The sequence below is a fragment of the Carya illinoinensis genome, chromosome 5 (genome assembly GCF_018687715.1).
Source record: "Carya illinoinensis cultivar Pawnee chromosome 5, C.illinoinensisPawnee_v1, whole genome shotgun sequence".
Lineage (NCBI taxonomy): Eukaryota > Viridiplantae > Streptophyta > Magnoliopsida > Fagales > Juglandaceae > Carya > Carya illinoinensis.
Window position 1 is genome coordinate 41,860,621 of NC_056756.1, and position 19,611 is coordinate 41,880,231.

The 19,611-nt window shown below is 36.1% G+C and overlaps 2 protein-coding genes and 1 non-coding gene across 3 annotated transcripts; 1 reads left to right on the forward strand and 2 right to left on the reverse strand.

Annotated features, from left to right (window-relative positions):
- Window positions 1-1,203: 1,203 nt before the first annotated feature.
- On the reverse strand, window positions 1,204-5,042 carry LOC122310674 (G-type lectin S-receptor-like serine/threonine-protein kinase At1g11410). The gene is made up of 7 exons (XM_043124770.1): window positions 3,702-5,042; window positions 3,373-3,513; window positions 2,979-3,181; window positions 2,642-2,852; window positions 2,267-2,504; window positions 1,980-2,130; window positions 1,204-1,900 (listed from the first exon to the last, which is right to left on the reverse strand). The coding sequence occupies exons 1-7, from the start codon at window positions 4,963-4,965 to the stop codon at window positions 1,598-1,600; spliced, it is 2,511 nt and encodes an 836-aa protein (XP_042980704.1). The 5' UTR covers window positions 4,966-5,042; the 3' UTR covers window positions 1,204-1,597.
- Window positions 5,043-8,377: 3,335 nt separating this feature from the next.
- Window positions 8,378-9,034, reverse strand: LOC122310362. The gene has a single exon (XM_043124258.1). The coding sequence runs from the start codon at window positions 9,032-9,034 to the stop codon at window positions 8,378-8,380; it is 657 nt and encodes a 218-aa protein (XP_042980192.1).
- An 8,876-nt stretch (window positions 9,035-17,910) lies between these two features.
- LOC122312031 lies at window positions 17,911-18,019 on the forward strand. Its single transcript, XR_006242945.1, has one exon. It is a non-coding gene; the product is annotated as a small nucleolar RNA R71 (small nucleolar RNA).
- The last annotated feature ends 1,592 nt before the right edge of the window (window positions 18,020-19,611 follow it).

The window sequence follows — 19,611 nt, forward strand, 5'->3', positions numbered from 1 at the left end:
ACTACTCAATCGTAGATTCAAAGTAATTGATATATTCGTTGTTGGTTTTACATTGGGAAGCTGATAGCCCTAACCAAGGAGGAAATCTTGTAATATTTGACAGTTCAAAGATACTAATTCATATTATTATGTAAGAAACTTGTATTCTTTTTTTATGATTGCTTTCCTTGTTACCAGAATCTTTTATTTAGAAATTCAGTTTGCTCATACTTCAGTTATGAATTTGGTTTCAATTTGAAAAGGTATGGTATGATTATTCAATTTTAATTTAATGATGATCTCCGCTTGCTTGAAAGGTCACGAGGCCGCAGCATTGGCAGCAAGTCCCCATGTTGTTTGGAGTCCCTAAAATAAAAACATAGGGATAACATTGTAGTATCTTTTATAACCTTATAAAAACAACACCCAAGAATTTGATACCTCCAGAAAAGGGGAAAAAAACTTTATACAATCTCCTCTGCATAATTTTCTAAAAAGAAAGAAAAAAAATAAGCCATTTTTGTGATGGCTTATGCCCTATTAATTCTCGAAATCCTCCTCGACCACTATTGCTTATAAATGTTTCATGATGTGTATATAATTTCATTCTTTAATCATATTTTGTGTTCGGATTTCAACTCTACGCATCAAAAGTATTACCTCTAGTATCTAACAAACATATGCATATTTGTTGCCAACAAAATTCATTTTATAACTGCCAATTTCTATAAGATTAGATAGCTCTTTGCACACATTTTGTAGAAGTTGAACAAAAACTAGAATCTTGTCATTTCCTTTTCCAAAATGTTTAAATGCAAACAATTCTTTTGCGCTTTTATTTTGAGTAAGTTGGAGATATGAGTTACGGACATGGTCGTACCTTAGAAATTGACGAAGGCCCATCACTAACCTACACCTATATCAATATGTCTCACAGCCCAAAGGGTAATTAACACTTAACAGGTTATTAAAGTTATCGTCCCATTAGTTATTGTTATCTCTTTCAATTATTTAAATAGACTTGATTAATTTTTTTTTGCGATTATACCTAAATTTGATAGATGCCGACCTAAATTTTTTTAGGATTACATTTTTCAAAAAATATGAATGGAATAACTTTCATTAAAAATATTTATATAACGCAGCGAAGAAATATTAAGATCTACTCAATATCTAGGATGAAGTAAAGAAAGTGACATGCCTTATAAAATAAAACTCATGTGGTGAACTTATAAAATATATCCCGATTACTATAATATTTACAACTCAGATTACCACAATATATATGTCTACCACTTGCAATTACATCAATCAAATATCTGCATTATTGTGTATATATTGTATAGAAAAAGAAGATTGGGACTGTTTTGGCTCAAGAGGACCTCCGCTAGTAATGTGGATTGGGCTTATCGATCTAAACCAAAATGAAGAAAAGTTATGACGTTGATGGTCAAGTCATTAACTTTGAAATGTCGTGCACTGATGAAATAAGCAGGCGGTTGACGTACATGAAGAAAAAAAATAGTGAAGTTTTTCTTTAGCACCAAAAACAGTAAAATTCCAAGTTCTAGTTCTAAAAATTGTTAATGAAACAATTTGAATGCAGCCACTTAATTAATTAGCGAGCTCCAACGTTGGATAATGTCACCTCATTTATAGAACAAGATCCTTCTGCAACTGATTTTAAATCTTTGGAAGCTGTTCTGAAAATGAAAGCAGGTTGTTTGGGAGAAGGAAGAGTGGCTGCATCAGTACTCAGCATAAGCAGAACTTCCAACATATCTGGTCGATCTCTAACATCTTCTTGCACACATAACAGCCCAATTTGAATGCTTCTCAAGACTTCATGGGGAACATATGACTCATTTATCGATGAATCAACTATGTCCAAGGCTCTATCTTCTCTCCATAGTTCCCAGACCTGTGTGGTTCGTAGCATTATGAATAAAATGTATCATAAAGGATATAAGTGGTAAATATTGTCATTTTTAGTCACTTACATGCCCTATCAAAGTTAGGGAAGGATGCTCCATGTAAGAACCACTATTCTTCTTGCCACTTACGATCTCCAATAGTATTACACCAAAACTAAAGACATCTGACTTTGTCGAAAATTTTCCAAATACTGCGTACTCTGGTGACATATAACCACTGCACAAGAATTCTGTCAAAGTTAATCTTAACGTCATTGCATCTGAACAGTATAAAAAGGCATCCTTAAGATTTTCTTAGTGCTTAAAAATTAGTGTAGTTTTAAGTGTTGGAATAGTTTGCATATGATACTCACTATGTTCCGACAACTCTGTTTGTCCTGTCTTGAATTTGGTCCCCCTTGAATATGCGAGCCATTCCGAAATCTGAAATCTTGGGGTTCATCTCATCATCAAGTAGAATATTGCTTGTTTTAAGATCCCTATGGATAATTCTCAGCCTCGAGTCATGATGAAGATACAAAATCCCACGAGCGATCCCAATGATTATTTCAAAGCGTTTGCTCCAATTCAGGGATGAACTTCTTGTAGGATCTATAACAATTTTGTTGCAGTAACACTCAAAATGGTGATTTCAATAGTGATTTGTAGTGGTTCTATGTATACAGACAACAAAAGAACATATATATATATATATATGAAGGGAATAAATTTTTAGAAACAAGACATACCAAAAATAAAGTTGTTCAAGCTTTTGTTGGACATGTACTCGTAAATCAGCATCTTTTCTTCCCCCTGAATGCAGCAGCCCAACATTTTGACAAGATTTCTGTGTTGAAGTTTCGCAATCAACTTAACTTCATTTTCTAATTCTTCTATTCCTTGTCCTGAACTCTTGGATAGCCTTTTTACAGCTATGCGTTGTCCATTAGGTAATTGACCCTGACATGATTAGTCGTTGTTATAGAATATTAACCCCTTCACATCCTCATTGTTATAGAATATTAAGGAACTTGAAATACAAAAAAAACTTGCAAGATAGCAATCATGAGTTGTCACCATATATACCTTAAAAACAGGGCCAAAACCACCTTGCCCAACTTTATTGGATGGAGAGAAATTGTCTGTGGCAGCAACTATGCAGCTTAGATCGAAAATGGGTTGATCAAAGTTTGTATTACTGTCCTCGTGCTCAATTCCCTTCAAAGAGCCTTTGGTACCAGTCAATTTTACTGACTTCTTATGCAATTTTCTCTTCACTGTCATAAAACCTAATGGGAGAAATTGTTTAATACAAATTGGAATTAATAGAGCATTTAAGGACCTATCACCATGAGGAAAACTAACCTAAATGACTCCTGACATATGAGAACTTCTGTCACGACTTATTGGAACACACACACACACACACACATATATATATATATATGTGAACAAATACCATGCAACTGACTTTATTTACCTCTCGTTTTCTTCTTCTTCCTTCTTAGCCATATACGGGCTAGTAAAATTACTGGCAACGATGGCACAGCAATGGACATTACTACGAAAGCCAGCCTCCCCTTATTCTCAAGAAAACCTCCGGACTTCCTTGTATTCTTGGCTGAAAGGAAAAGAAGGAAATAAGTAACGTAAAGTTGCTTTTTTCCAACTTGATTTTATCGTCCTTAATCATACTAGTTAATATGACACATCTAAAATGGTTTCATAGACTTGGATGAAAAGTTGCTTAAATTATAACAAAATTAAAGATGAAAAACAACATTTCTCTTGCGAAAGAAAGAAGCATACGTAAATCTGCTGCATCCACTCGAACATTTACACTATGGTACCCCTCAGCATCACGCACTCCAATATCCATCAACTGTCCATACCATTGCAAGCAATTAGTTTCTTTCCCATCATTCAAGCTTGTAAAAGCTTTGCAAGAACAATTCCTCAAGCAAGCTTGCTTGCAGCCTTCATAACTCATCATACTCAAATACATCTGACCTGCGACAGTCGTAAACGGAGCCTGCACACGCTCCACCTTCACAAACCCTTCTCCATTCCCACACATAGACAAACCCGACTTCTTTCTTACACAACCCTCAGAACCTTCTCTGAGATACCATTGCCTAGGAGACTTCGGTTCATACCCTGGGAGACATGAACATTCGAAATCAACACGGACTGTGTTACAAACACTGTACGCGCCACAATGTCCATACTTGTCACACCGATGCATGGGTGCAGACCAGAACTTCTTCCATCGATGTTCACCATCATTCCATACCAATTGCTGGAGCAATCCGGAGTTGTCTACCACTAATCTTGTGATCATTGTGGAGTCATCCAAGAAGTACTTGTAAGATATCTCATCTCCATTGTTGATGAAATTGATCTTATAATTGGGTTTTCTTGCAAAAGGCCTCCATGGCCACGGTCCAGTCCGCCAATATGGGATCGAACCCTTGTACAAGAAGAACTGTGGCGCCTCATTAAGATTTAGCTTATAGCTACAGTCCCCAGTTCCGGGGTCATCTCGGGACTTCCAAGATGTTAAGAATCTGTCGAGCCCGGTTCTGCGATTCAAACCAAGCGACATGTTTGGCAGCATAGTGTCTGTCGGATAGTCAAAGCTTTGCCATAACACCTTTTTGTTGTTTGCCTGGACCAGTACTAGGTTTCCTGAATCCAGGAGCTGAGCTGCAGTGGAGGTTTGCCCTTGAACTGAAACATTTGTAGACCCGAGAGAACGGTTAAAGCCGTAATGGAGAACAAGGTTTCCATCCTGGTTGATTGCAAGAACTCCCGAGGAATCATTGAAAGGATCGTTCCTGTTTGCAACCCACACCGGAGTTTGTTCTGTCACTTTGGTGAACCAAATACCAAGATAACGATAGCTGGAGTTGGCTGGGCTGAAGAAGCCGAAGGAGAAGTTCTTTTCTTTGGATATCAAAGTTTGGCCATCTTTGATGTATTGGTTTTGTGTTAAGGTTTCAGTGGAACTGCAAAATGGGAAGAAGAATAGAAAGACTAAAATCAAAATCTTCAACATTTTGTCGAAGTACATGTTCCAACCAGTGGTCCTTCTATCGGAATGCTTGTGGGAAAAAAATAAAAATGAGTGATGCTAGGCCGCCCAGCAATGACCGCTTGCGTGGCTTCTAGTAAGAGGAATAGAATCAAAATCTTCAACATTTTGTCAAAGTTCATGTTCCAACCAGTGGTCCTTCTATCGGACTGCTTTTGAAAAAAAATAAAAAATGAGTGATGCTAGTCCGCCCAGCAATGCCGGCTTGCGAACCTTCTACTACAAATTTTGTTGTTTTTTTTTTAATAATATATTTAAATATTTTTTAAAAATATATTAATACATTAAAAATTACTTTCTTAATTATTAAATTAAAAAAAACATCAACTCAATTTATCTTATCTAATCATTATAACTTTTCAAATTTCAACATAAAATATAATAAACAATTCAATTTTTTCAAATATTAAAATAATAATAATATTAAAAAATAAGATTTTAATAATATTTTATTTAATTTTTAATTTTAATTTCAACTCAACCAAACACATCTAAAATAAAAATATTCAACAGTCAGCTCATGTTCGAGCCAGTGGTCGTTCTATTGGAATGCTTGTGGGAAATGAAAACCTATAATTCCATTATTAAAGTCAACCTTTGCTGCTTTAGTTTAGAGTCTTGTGCTATTTTTCGTTAGACTCTTCTCATGGAATTTTTTTTTTCTTTTTTATTTTTTTTTATTTTTAAGAGAAGAGGCCATTTCTATGCGTGATCTTTCCTAATTTTATTAAAAACCTTCGCTTATGATAGGAAAATACTGTAGAAACAAGCAAAACCCATGAAATTTACAAATAACGTATACCAAACCATCCCAGGCATCAAAACCAGTAAAGACCAAAACAATAAATCAAATAAACCAATCTAACAAGCCTATATGACAATCAAAACCAAAATCAAACATAAGCAAACCCAGAAGAAATGACGTTAATTATAGACGATGGGTTGGAATTCTCAGCTTATCCATACGAATAAGACCTCTCATTTTACTTGGCAGCATATCACCTACAAAATATCTCCTCGTGTTGCCTCCCTCACCATGACCAACCAAAAAATTGGCAGTTGATTTAGGTGAGAATTATATTTATAAATATACTAGTAAACATGTAACACCCCAATCCCGGAGGTCCAAATAGTTAGCTTATATTATTTAATATCAACTCCAATATTACAAATTATGTTATCTAGAAAACTCCATATAATATTAATTCATTTGCTTAACCCAAAAATTCATGTTCCTTCATAAGGATAACAAAGATATCCTCAATAAAATAAAATAAAAACTCCCCAAAGACTCAAAAAAAAAAAAGTCCTTAACTTTACATAAAAAAATAAAAAAAAAATAAAAAAAAAAAAAACCAACTTACTAACTGTAACTCAAGTAAGTAATTGCACCATCGGGAACTTATTCCTCTATGATCATCAAACTTCTCTAACACTACCTATTATTGCTCCCCAGCTGAACCATCAAGATTAACTGAAAAATAATGTGGAGACAAGGGAGTGAGTTATCAACAACTCAATAAGCAGAGAATATATACCAGTGTATAAACATGAGCATTTACAAAGTTCAGAATGCGGAACAAAATATTTATATGGTAAAAATGCAGAATCAGAACATGTTATTAAAAATATCAAAGTGAATGTTCAAAAATATTATTATTCCAAATCATTTTGGCATAGCATAACTAACTAGCATCATACTAGAACATCATATCACATCAGGAGCCATGTTTAACCCATGTGGTAGGGTTGTGCAACTCTGGTAGCTAACCGAACAGAAGCAGAATGTGAATTTTTTCCTTATTATTCTCAAAACCTCGAGTGTGCACACAAGAAAGACCACCAAAAAACTACTTTGTTTCCAAAGTGGGTGCACTAGAAATAGAACGGTTGGTACCAATGCAAACAGAAGCCACTATTAGCACCCATGGTAGGTCAAACATATCACCATCCACAAACTACATTCCAAATTCAGAATGTGATTATGTCCAAAAAATAACGTAGTAATTGTAGCACAACTTTAGGGTATCGATTCCATAAGGAGGCAAATTAAAAGAATAGCAAAAAGAACAAAAAAAACTAAAAAAAATATTAAATGATTAATGGAGAATATTGATTAATTTTAAATGTAAATTAAAGTGAAACAAAGTTACTAATGGAAGAAGTACTCAAATTTGACGAACAGTATAGTGTCAGAAATCCAATGCACAAATCTAGTATTTTAATTATTCTTAATTCATTAAATAACTCAATTAGGAACTCAATTCCCGAAATTTTCAATTGGAATGTCTAGATTTATAAACCAAAATTAAAACAAATGTAACCCTTTGAAAAATCATTCACCACTTTTAAAATACATAAATTATTATCCATATTGAGAAAATCCAAAGACGACAATATACTCTTTTTTTTTTTTAAGAATAGGAAAGGTCACATGTTCAAGAGTGACCTCATCCCCAAATTTATTGACAAATAAAAACCTTACCAATGGCGGTGGAATACCACGATTACAGGACATTCCATTAAAAGCAACATACATTAACAATTAATCCACTCTCTGATATAGAAGTCCACTTTTATCCAATCTGACCTAGCCTCTAAGCGACATCGGCAGGTTTTGAACATTATTCCAATTATTGGTTACTCCTTGCGCTCCTATCTTAGCCAAAAAATCCGCAGGAACATTACCTTCCCTAAGAATGTGGCACAGTGAATAATTCATAAAACTTAGAAAATACAATACTTCGTCCCAATAGTCTTCCAAATACCATACACCATATCTATCTTTTGTTAGCCAATTCAGCAATACCATGGAATCCACTTCGATATCCACATCTTTAAATCACATCCATTTACAATGTTTAATTCCGTCCAACACACCCAACATTTCCGCATCGTTATTAGTACCTGGAGGCAGTGAAACAGCATATGCAAACCGAAAGTTCCCATGATGATCTCGAATCACCCCTCCTGCACCTGCACTACCTGGGTTCCCAAGGCTGCAACTGTTTGAGTTCAATTTGAACTTTCCCACACTCAATTTGGACCATTTAACAGCTCTGAAACATTTGGGTTTTGGTACCACCGGTGGGATATGCAACTCCCGAAGAATAATCATATCCGAGTTAGGCAATCTTTCCACCTTGTTCATGCTATTGGCTACAAATGAGAGCCAAAATTTGATGTTCGTCTAGACCTTCTCCACCGTTTCGTGCCTACCCTCCATGCGGGCCAGACATCGATGAGACCAGAGTCACCAGCTAACGATTATCGGCAAGACACCAGTCAGCATCCCCGTTTGTGTTGTTTGCGACGGCCTTCTAAACCAGTAGTGAACATGCTCTTTCCAATTAAGTTGTCAAACTACTACACTGAAATGAACACCAAATATTTACCAAATGTCCTTAGCAAACTCCCCTGCATACAGAACATGATTCAAGTCCTCATAGGCCCCTTCCTGACAGCAATCACACCTAGATACCATAGGAATTCCCACTCTACGGATTCGATCATCCACACTTACACACTCATGTAATGCCTTCCACATAATAATTGAAGCTTTCGTAGGTATGAATTTATGCCAGATCCACTCCAACCAACGCGATTCTAGTTCTCTTACTCTCGCACAGTCCCAGGTGCACTTGGATGAAAAGGACCCATCCATACTCTTAGTCCATACTAGTACATCCTTTCCTGCTCTGCGACTTGCCAAAAACGAGCACAACTCCTCGACTTTACTTGCTCCCACTAGACGGTACAGCAACTCAATATCCCATTCATTCTCAATTTTACAGTCCAAGACTTTCAACTTAGGATAAGCCAAAACTGGAAAATCATAACATACTGGACCGTTATCAACCCACTTGTCATACCTAAATGAAACATTCCCATCTTTAATCAACCACTTCGAATGTTCAAGAACCATTGGAATGCATTTAAAGACAGCTTTCCAAAACCAAGTGCCTTTGTCAGGGTTAACCAAAGAGAGGTGTCCTTCACCCACATATTTCCTTCTAAAGAATTGCGCCCAAAGTGAGTCCTCTGTCATAATTTTCCAATAAAATTTTGAGTGAAATGCCATTTGAACATCTTCAAATTTTTGCAACCCAAGTCCTCCTTCTTCCAACGGAACACATACTTTACTCCACACCAACCATTTTTTCTTGGCTTTCCCATTAGTTTCACCCCAAAAGAAGGAGCTGAACATTTGGTTCAGCCTATGTAGTGTAACCTTAGGGAGCTGCATCACTGCAAGAAGATGGGAAGGCATACTAGATAAGACATGTTTGAGTAAATCGAGTCTACCAGAAGATGGGAAGGCATACTAGATAAGACGTGTTTGAGTAAATTGAGTCTACCCCGAGCAGAAATCAGCCTCATTTTCCACCCCCCCCCCCCCCCGATTTTTCTGCCCACTTTGTTCACCAACTCATCCAAATCTCTGGCATTTAACCTACCCGTGACAATAGGAACACCCAAGTGTTTAAAAGGAAAAGAACCTTCTGAAAAACCTGTCATCCTCATAGCAGATTGTTTCCTCTCAACCCTTACATTTTTGGAGAAATAAATAGCACCATTTTTTCCTTGCTCACTCATTGCCCTAACCAAACTTCATAGGTATGGAGCACTCGCATTAAACCCCAAAGAGACTTCTTTGCACCATTAGTAAAAATAACCACGTCATCAGCATACATAAGATGAGAAACCAAAGGAGTATTGCGAGGTTGTGAGAACTGGCCAATACGCCTTTCCAAGAAACTTTGATTGATAAGCCGAGATAGCACTTCTTGCAAAATGATGAAGAGATACGGAGATAAAGGATCACCTTGACGTAGTCCTTTTCCCCTTGAAAGAAACCCCTTGACGTGCCATACATCACAATAGAGTACCAAGGAGTAGAAATACATGCTTCAAACAAATCACACACCTGTGAAGAAAAACCAAAGGATGCCAAAACATGCAAAAGGAAAGCCCAGTCCACACAATCATAGGCCTTTGCCATATCTATTTTCACTAAAGCATTTCCACTTGCAACTTTTCTATTCATCGAGTGCACCATTTCTTGTGTGAGGGTAATATTTTCAAAGATACTCCTACCAGGAATAAAAGCACCTTGCTCTTTGGAAATCATCTTTGGAAGCAAAAGACTCAGTCGTGAAACAATTATCTTTAAGCACACTTTGTAAAAAACTGAACATAGAGAGATAGGGCGAAACTTATCAATCCTGAAGGTTTGTCCACCTTTGGAATCATCACCGAATAAGAGGATGTGAAGGCTCAAGGCAAAGGAACACGCCGAAAAAATTCAGTTACGGCGTCGAGCATGTCCTCCTTGATAATCGACCGGAAGGCTGTATAAAATGCAAATCCAAACCCATCCAGTCCAGGACTGCTTGAGCTAGGAATACTAAAAATCGCTTCTTGGACCTCCTCCATAGAAGGCGCATCAAGTAAACATTGATTTTCCTCTACCTAAACCACAGGAGTAATCATCTGGCTTAGATTCGGGAGTGGGCCAAATGTCTCCTTACGCAAAAATTCTTGAAAATAATCAACTGCTCCTAAATGTATATCTTCAAGCGCACTAAGCATATTCCCATTCGATAGTCTCATTGCTGATATGCTCAGCTTTTTTTTCTTATTCATGACAGCATGAAAGAACTTTGAATTATGGTCACCATCTTTCAACCATTTAACTTTAGCCAAATGCGACAACCTCAAATTCTCTCTATCCAACCAAACATTCAGCTCCAACGTACAAACAAGCAAGTCTTGTTCCACCTCCACATTAAAATCAGCTTGAAGCGATTCCTCCAACCTGGCGATCCAATTTTCTAGCTCGTGAATATGGTTAAGCGTACGGCCAAAAACCGTTTTATTCCACTCCCGAAGCATCAATCGAAGTCTCTTAATTTTACCCACAAACTTCCAAAGACCAGACCCTTCACATGGAATGCACCAATTCAGTTCTACCACCTTAAGAAATTTAGGATGCTCAATCCACATTTGTGGAAATCTAAAAGGTGTAGGCCCCATAAACTCTTGATTAGCCTCCAATTTAATCACCAAAGGAGAATGGTCCGAGGTAGTCCTAGGAAGATAATGAGTAGTAGCTTGCGGAAACTGAATTAAGCAATTAGAATCCATTAAACTCCTATCCAACTTCACCCAGCTCCGAGCTAAGCCTTCTTGGCCATTACACCAAGAGAGACAATTACCTTCCGTATACATATCAAGCAAACCACAACTTTGAATCCATACATTAAATTCATCCAGGGCTCCACGCAACCGTGGTCTTCCCTCTCTACGTTCACGCTCCGAGCAAATAATGTTAAAGTCACCACTTACAATCCAAGGTAGACCTAAATTGCCAGTTCCATCTAAATCAGCCCACAACTCCCTTATAGCTAACTGATTACATTTGGCATATACAAATGTCAAGATCAAATCTTTTCCCTCATCCATTACCTGTAAAGTAATAAATTGATTACTCATCCGTGAAACCTGGACCACCACCTCATTGCACCACATGACCCAAATCTTCCACTCATGAACTTCATTTGAAATAAACTGATCACACATAAATCGTTGAGGAAAATTACGTACCCTACCGATAACTGTAAAAGGTTCAAATAAGGCCACTACTTTTTGCTTGTATTTCAAAATTAATTTCTTTAATCTTCTCGACAAAGTTCCAATTCCTCGTATATTCCATGCAAAATACGGACCAATCATTAATTAAGTTTTGAAGGACGAGATGCCACCCTTTTCGAACTCCTTGCCTTCTCCTTCTTTGTTCTTCTACCCTCCCTAGGCTTGTCCTGAACCTCCGAATCTAATACGGTTTCTTTTGGATCAACTAGTAAGGGGTTGTTATCATCTTCCCCTATCTCTAATTGTGGACCATCCTCCTGAACTAATTCATTACCAAATTCATCAAGAGGCAGAGACTCAACTTCAACAAATTCATCCTCTACTCTCGCTGGACCAACCATCAACGGCTCCAAAACACAAGGTGGCAACGTCTCCAAATTAACAGTAGTGTCAATCTATTGCACCTCCTCTTCCTCTCGCTCCATAGCATCATTCACCATCATATGAGAGGGATCACCCTCACCTTCTCTGACACTCACCTCACCAGAGACCACTCCCGCTATCTTATTTCCCCACACCAACACCTGCTTCCTGAGCACTCTCAAACCTCTCCTCAGGTCTATCTTCCTTATCAATATGTCCCAACTCTGCATGTACCATTTCAAGTGCACTCAACTTTTCCGACTGATCCCACGTCATGTCTTCCAACTCTCCTATTTTTTGTTCGACGTTCGACTCAATATCTGGCACCTTGACCAAATCTTGATCCGGTAAGGCCACTTCTTTCGACTTTAATGTTTTCACCTCTTTCAAAAATTTCGTTTTCAGGCCCCCTTGAAATCTACATGTTTTATCATTATGACCCTGTTTCTTACATTGACAACAGAAGGCAGGCAAAGTTTCATAGATGATTTCTTGTTTCCAACTCGTCAACTATCCTGGCGCCCCAATCTAGAAGGAATGTAAAGGGGCTAGTGATGCATCCATTTCCAAATAAACTCTCATTCCATCTATCCTCGTCGCACAACTTGTGGTGTTGTCCCTTCTCAAAAATTTACCTATTGGAGCAGTAAGTGTCTTTAGCAGCAATAAATGATAAAAATTTGGTGGGAGCCCCGGAAGGACCACCCACACTGGAACTCTATAAGGTTCTTCCTCTTCATTGAAAAAATGAGTCCATCTAAAAGCCCGGTATTGCACTCCATCAATCTCATAGGTTTCCCTTGAAAGTGCTTTGTTAAAATCGTCTTCCGATGCCATTCTAACGAAAACATTACGTGGCCCCCTCATCGTTGAAACAATAGGCTACCTAACAAGACCCCAGCGACTGCGAATGAAAGATCTAATAGCATCAATGGACAAACGCATCCTCAAAAACTTCAAAACCATAGAGAAACGAAATGGCTCAGCTAAATGATCAATCTCTTCTTTAGAGAAAAGGAAGCAAACCTCGCCATCTATTACTTTTGGGGGCCAAAAAGGTACATCCACCTCCGATAAAGGCTGAGAGGAAGCCGTAACCATGTCAGCGAACGACCGAGGACGTCCCACCTATGAAGGCAAGGCCTCGGCGGCTTCCATGCAGCGAGAAACTAGAAACCCTAGCAGAGAACACTCCAATATGGGAAGTTACATAAAAATCGCTAATGTTATGTCGAAATCCCATGACGACAATATACTCAAAGAGCGATATTGCAGAAAAGAACTAAATCAATATAGATAGATAATTGATCCAAACATAATCAAAGTACCAATATATTCAATAGAAAAAGCATGACTGAATCCATAAACAAAATAAATTCTATGATTATTCGGAGAAGAAAATATCAACAAGGAATTAAGATTGATAAAATAAAAGAGTTTTAGTAATTGAAAATCAAAACACATAAATTAAAAATACCATCTAATCTAGCCCTACTTGAGAATTTAGTTACCCATAAATATAATAGACAATAAAAATTTCTAGAAAAAATAAAACAAACAGCGGCCATGGAAGTAATTTTCTCCTATCTTCGAATCTGCCTCTTGTTTCTCTCTTCCTCTCATATTTCATGCTAATTATATGCTTATATAGGTCAGGAAAGAAACCCTAATGTCTTCATAATTCCTGCAAAAAAAAAAAAAAATTGCCTAAATTTTAGGATTAATATTGGCAGCCATGTACGCACTTCGGGAGTTTGAATTTAGAAATTCTTATCATAAACAAATTTATATCCCTTTAAGATAGTTTTCTAATGCATCAAGAATCGCATAAATCTGATATGTGAGTGGAAAGCTACAATTAAAATACTAAAATATGTCCAGGTTGTCTCCTAGCGAATTTTAAACTTGGACTTCTTGTAGTTTCCTTTTTTTTCTTGATCCAAATTGCTCTCAAACCCCTTGAAAGTCCTCCTTTGAATTTGACTAAACTTTGAATTGCTCTTTTATAAACTCTGAAGTTAAACATAAAAATCTGCTTAGGGGTATCTCAAAGTAAATAAAAACTCAATTCAAGAAAACACATTAATTTCTATAATTTCTATTCACATTTTAACATTTTAATCCAATAATAGGGTATTTAGAGTGCACTTTCGCCCACTCATCACACCCCCCAACTTACTCATTGCTAGTCCCTAGCAATTTTCATGCCAAAATAACGAAAGAGACCAAAGAAAATCACACACGAAGGCCACCAAGTCACACTTTTCAAATTCACATATCAAAGCAATCTTAGGAACTCAATAACCCTATCACAAACAATCCACCTATAGCAACTCACAGAGTGTGTGTGTTCCAAACTATATCCATCTAACCAAAGCCCTAACACATGCAATATCAAGAATATCTCAAGCGAAAGATTCAACTCCATAACTCATGGGTATAAAAGTATTTTGTGTGAGGATTCTTTCTATGTAGTTGACAATGGGTGTACACACACTCTCATGTGGAATTAGGCAATTATTCAAAAACTTTCAAGTACATACAAAGGGAATCGTATTAAATATCTCAATACACCATACTTCTCACTCTCTAACTTTTTAGATCATCGAATAATAATGCTTTTCCTTCTTCTTCCTCTTCTCTTTTTTTTCAACAATTTGATGAACAAGCACACGCCACTTTGGTATTTTTGCCATTTCTACCAAACCTTGACACTTTTTCTTTTTTTTTTTTTTTTGCCCTTGAAGTTCACTCAATTGAACACTTTGCAACTTGTGCTATTCTTCTTTTTTCTTCTTTTTTTTTAATTGAAAATGATAAAAGAAAAGAAAAAAAATGTAAATTTTACACCTAGTATACACTTGGAAGTAAAAATGGTAGAAAAATCAATATATAGGCTATACTCCAATGTGGAGAGGCATGGATGATGTGGGCATATATACAGAAAAAACTACATGTGTTTATTGGCTCAAAGTTGGCAACTAGGAGTTTGATGGAAAAGGTTAGCTTGAAAGGCTCAAACGTTGATCCTAAGTTGACCTTCGTCATATCTCAAGTATATCTACCATCTTACCACAAACTATGTAATGATATTCTCAAAAGAAGTGTCCAATTCAACATATCAATGAACGCTTATCACAATTTATTGCATTTGTAGACTCTCAATCCTCTCCAAACTCACATGAATACTTAAGCAAAAGAATTCTCTAACTACATGTGTCAAACCACCATCTTACCACAAAGTTTGGATGAGTGCATTAGAGGTTCTGTGAATGCTTCAGTAAAAAATGATTATTGTGGTTTTGGTAAATTCACGAAGATGGCTATGAATGAGAATGAGTACACATGTGAAAATGATGTACGTGTAATGTAAAAAATTCACACATAAAAATATGTCATAGAGTTCCAACAAGAATTTTAAATACTGAATTTGCACCACCACCCCCAACTTAAATAAAACATTATCCTTAATGTTTAAGAATCAAAATTGAATTGGGACTAACTAAAAAGGGTAGAATACACCTAATGAGCGACGAGGGTAGCTCTTTAAGCACCAAAGATGGTATCTTGAAATGACGAAATGAAACTATCTTGCAAACAAAACCAAAGAAAACAAATAGCAAACAAAAAGGAAAAGAAAGAAAATAAGAGAAAACAAAAATAAAACAAAACAAATAAAGAAAAACATACATGGGTGGTGTGGTCAAGGTTGATAGACCGGATTCACAAGTGGAATGTCTTCCACTTCCGGAACTTGCCTATCAATTAATACTTAAAGACATTAACCATTTACTTTGAAGATCCGACCATGCTTAGGATCCTCTATTTCTACTGCTCTATTTTCAAAAGCATGTTTCACTACAAAGGAACTAGTACACCTAGATCAAAGTTTTCCTAGGTGTTTATGAAGTCTATAATCATATAAGTGTATTCGGTCATTTGGCTTAAACGTCTTCCTAAAAATATTTTTATCATGAAACGCTTTTATTTTAACCTTATAGATTTTGGACTAAGGCAAAGGTTTCAATTTCACTCTTGGTACTTCCATACTTGAAGGAATCTGTTTTTCACATTTCTTAGGCAACTCCTCAAATTTTCATTGCTATTACCGTGTTCCATAATCCTGAGTTTTATAAAAAATAGAACAAATATCAATAATATTAAATGACTCACTAATAGTATCAAACTCAGAATTAACAAGAGAATATTTAAGGGGATCAAAATCATGAATTGTGTAAACTCCCTTGTCTATGAGTGCATCAATATGTATGTTTGGTGACACTCGTCATCTATTGGCTGTTTCTTAATATGGAAAATGTTGACCTCCATGGTCATATTTCCAAAAATTAGTTTCATCAACCCATTCCTGCAATTTATAAGTGCATTAGTCGTAACAAGGAAAGTTCTACCTAATATAAGAGGAACCTTAGAGTTAGACTCAATAACTAACTGATTGTTCAAAATTAAGAAATCAACAGGATAATAAAACTTGTCAATTTGGATCAAAACATCCTCAACTATTCCTCTCGGTTTCTTGACTGAACGATCAGCCAACTGAAGCACAACAGAAATAAACTTAATTTCACCCAAACCAAGCTACAAATAAATGGAATAAGACATCAAATTAACATTAGTTCCTAAATCTAGCAAGACTTGCCCAAACTCATGATTCCCAATGCTACATGCAATCGTTGGACAACTAGGATCCTTGTACTTGGGAGGAATTTCCTACTCAATTAAAGCACTAACTTGTTCTGTCAGAAATGTTGTCTTCTTAACATGGTGCTTCCTCTTAACTGTACACAAATCTTTAAGAACTTTTGCATAAGTGGAAACTTGTTTAATAACATACAAACGAGGAAGGTTAATCTTTACCTGCCTGAGGTTCTCCAAGACTTCATTACTAAAATCCAAAGTTCACATACCAAATTTTAAAACTTGAATAAATGGTACCTTAACTTGGCTCTTAATTACCCCGGGTTCCTTGGGAAACTCGGTACTATTATTGTTTTGTTCCTCTTCAACATTCTCTAGCTTATCAGTTGTTGGGATGTATAAGGACTTGCCACTTCTTATCACGATAACATTGATCTCTTTCAAATTTCCTTGCTCCATATGTTGACTTTGGGGTGTGGATTGAGGTTGAGAAGGGAACTTGCCACGCTCATTCACACTCAAGTAGCTCATCATCTTGGATACATGGCTCTTTATCTCCTTGTTGTCTTCAACAACCTGCGTAATTAAAGATTAAAACTTTCGATTAGTTTTACTATTTGCCTCAATAAAAGCATGTAAAGTATCTTCTAAGGAGTTCCTAGAATAAGAAGATGCATGATATGGTGCAAGATATGATCTAGGAGGTTGTGGAGGCGTCTAGTTTTCAGACTTCTAGCTAAAGTTTGGGTGATTTCTCCAACTAGAATTGTATATATCTGAGTAGGGTGAAAATAGTTTTTTATACATGCCAAGAGAATTGCAATGTTTCTCATACACTACTATCATCTCAGCAAGTGTTAGGCAATCTTGTGCAAGATGATCTACTCTTGAAAAATAAAACAAACTTTATAGGTATCAACTTGGGGCATAATATGAGCTGCCACAGTTTCCTTCATCTTCAATGCCTCTAACTCTCTAGTTAGGCCCTCCATCATTACCTTCAAGTTATCTTCTTCTTTGAGATGATAGATGTCTCCACTAGAATGAATTTGATTAGAACCTGCTCAATTGGTACTATCAAAAGCATTTGGTTCTGTCCAACTGTGAGCTTTTTCTGCAAGTTCATTCAAATACTCTACTGCCTCATCCGGGTCCTTCTACAAAAACTCATCATTATACATCATTTCAATAAACGGACGCTCTCTAGGAGTGAGACATTCATAAAAATAGCTAACTAAACGCCAGCTTTCATAACCATGATGGGGACACAAGCTAAGTAACTCTTTAAAACGTTCCCATACTTGATACAAAGTCTCACTATTCTTTTGTGCAAAAGTTGAGATTTGTCTTTTCAAAGTATTAGTCTTATGATGAGGAAAGTATTTATTGAAAAAAATTTGGGTCATCTCAGCCCATGACCCAATCGACCATGGTCCCAATGAATATATCCAACTCTTCGCCTTATCCTTTAGTGAGAAAGGAAAGAACTTAAGTCAAACAATATGTACAGGGCCAGGTTGACCATGAAATGTAGCAACAACCTCTTCAAACTCCCTAATATGCATATATGGATTTTCACTCTTTAAACCATGAAAAGTAGGAAGAAGTTGTATTATACTTAGTTTGAAATCCATTGGAGGAATATTTGGTGGAAATATAATGCATGATGGTGTTGCTATGCGTGTAGAGTGAAGTTACTCATGTAGAATCCTAGTTTGATCTTCGTGCACACTTAATTTTTTCGGGACTAGATGGATTATCAAATAAATGATTAAAAAAATTAGACTCTGACTCTGACTCTAACACTGGTCTACAAGCAAACCGACCCAATACGTCTCTATACTTGTGCATGCAAGGTAGAGAAAAATACAACACTAAAAAAAACTACAAAAATAAAATAAAATAAAGGTGTAACAAGCTAAAAGAGGGAACGAATTACCGGTTTTATAAACTGCTGAGAAGAAAAACTATCTAGCAATTCTTCTACGGTCTCCCCGGCAACGGTGCCAAAATTCGATTAAGCCCAAAAAATAATGCAGTAGTTGTAGCACAATTTTGTGGTGTCGATTTCACATGGAGACAAATTAAAAAAAATAGCAAAAGGAACAAAAAAACTAAAAAAATATATTAAATGATTAATAGAGAACAAAGATTAATTTTAAATGTTAATTAAAGTGAAGCAAAGTTATTAATAGAAAAAAGTACTCAAATTTGACGAACAGTATAATATCGACAATACCTTGCACAAATCTAGTATTTTAATTATTCTTAATTCATTGAATAACTCAATTGGGAACTCAATTCCCAAAATTCTCAATCGGAAGATATAGATTTATAAACCAAAATTAAACTAAATGTAACCTTTTGAAAAATTATTCACAACTTTTAAAATACTAAATTATTATCCATATTGAGAAAATCCAACGATGACAATATACTCAGGGAGCGATATTGCAACAAAGAACTAAATTAATATAGATAAATATGTGATCCAAACATAATCAAAGAACCAATCCATTTAATAGAAAAAGTATGACTGAATCCATAAACAGGATAAATTCTATGATTATTTGGAGAGGAAAACATAACAATAAATTGAGAATGATAAAACAAAACAGTTTTAGTAATTGAAAATCAAATACATAAATTAAAAATATCATCTAATGTGCAAATTCATTCCTAGCCCTACTTGAGAATTTAGTCACCAATAAATATAATGGATAACAAAAATCTCCAAAGAAAAATAATGCAAACGGCGGCCATGGAAGTTATTTTCTCCTCTCTTCAAATCTACCTTTTGCTTTTGTCCTCCTCTCCTATCTCCTACTAATGATATGCTTATATAGGATAGGAAAGAAATCCTAATGTCTTCAAACGTACGTGCTTCAGGATTTCTAATTTGGAAATCCTTATTAGAGATAAATTTATAACCATTTAAGATAGCTTTCTAAC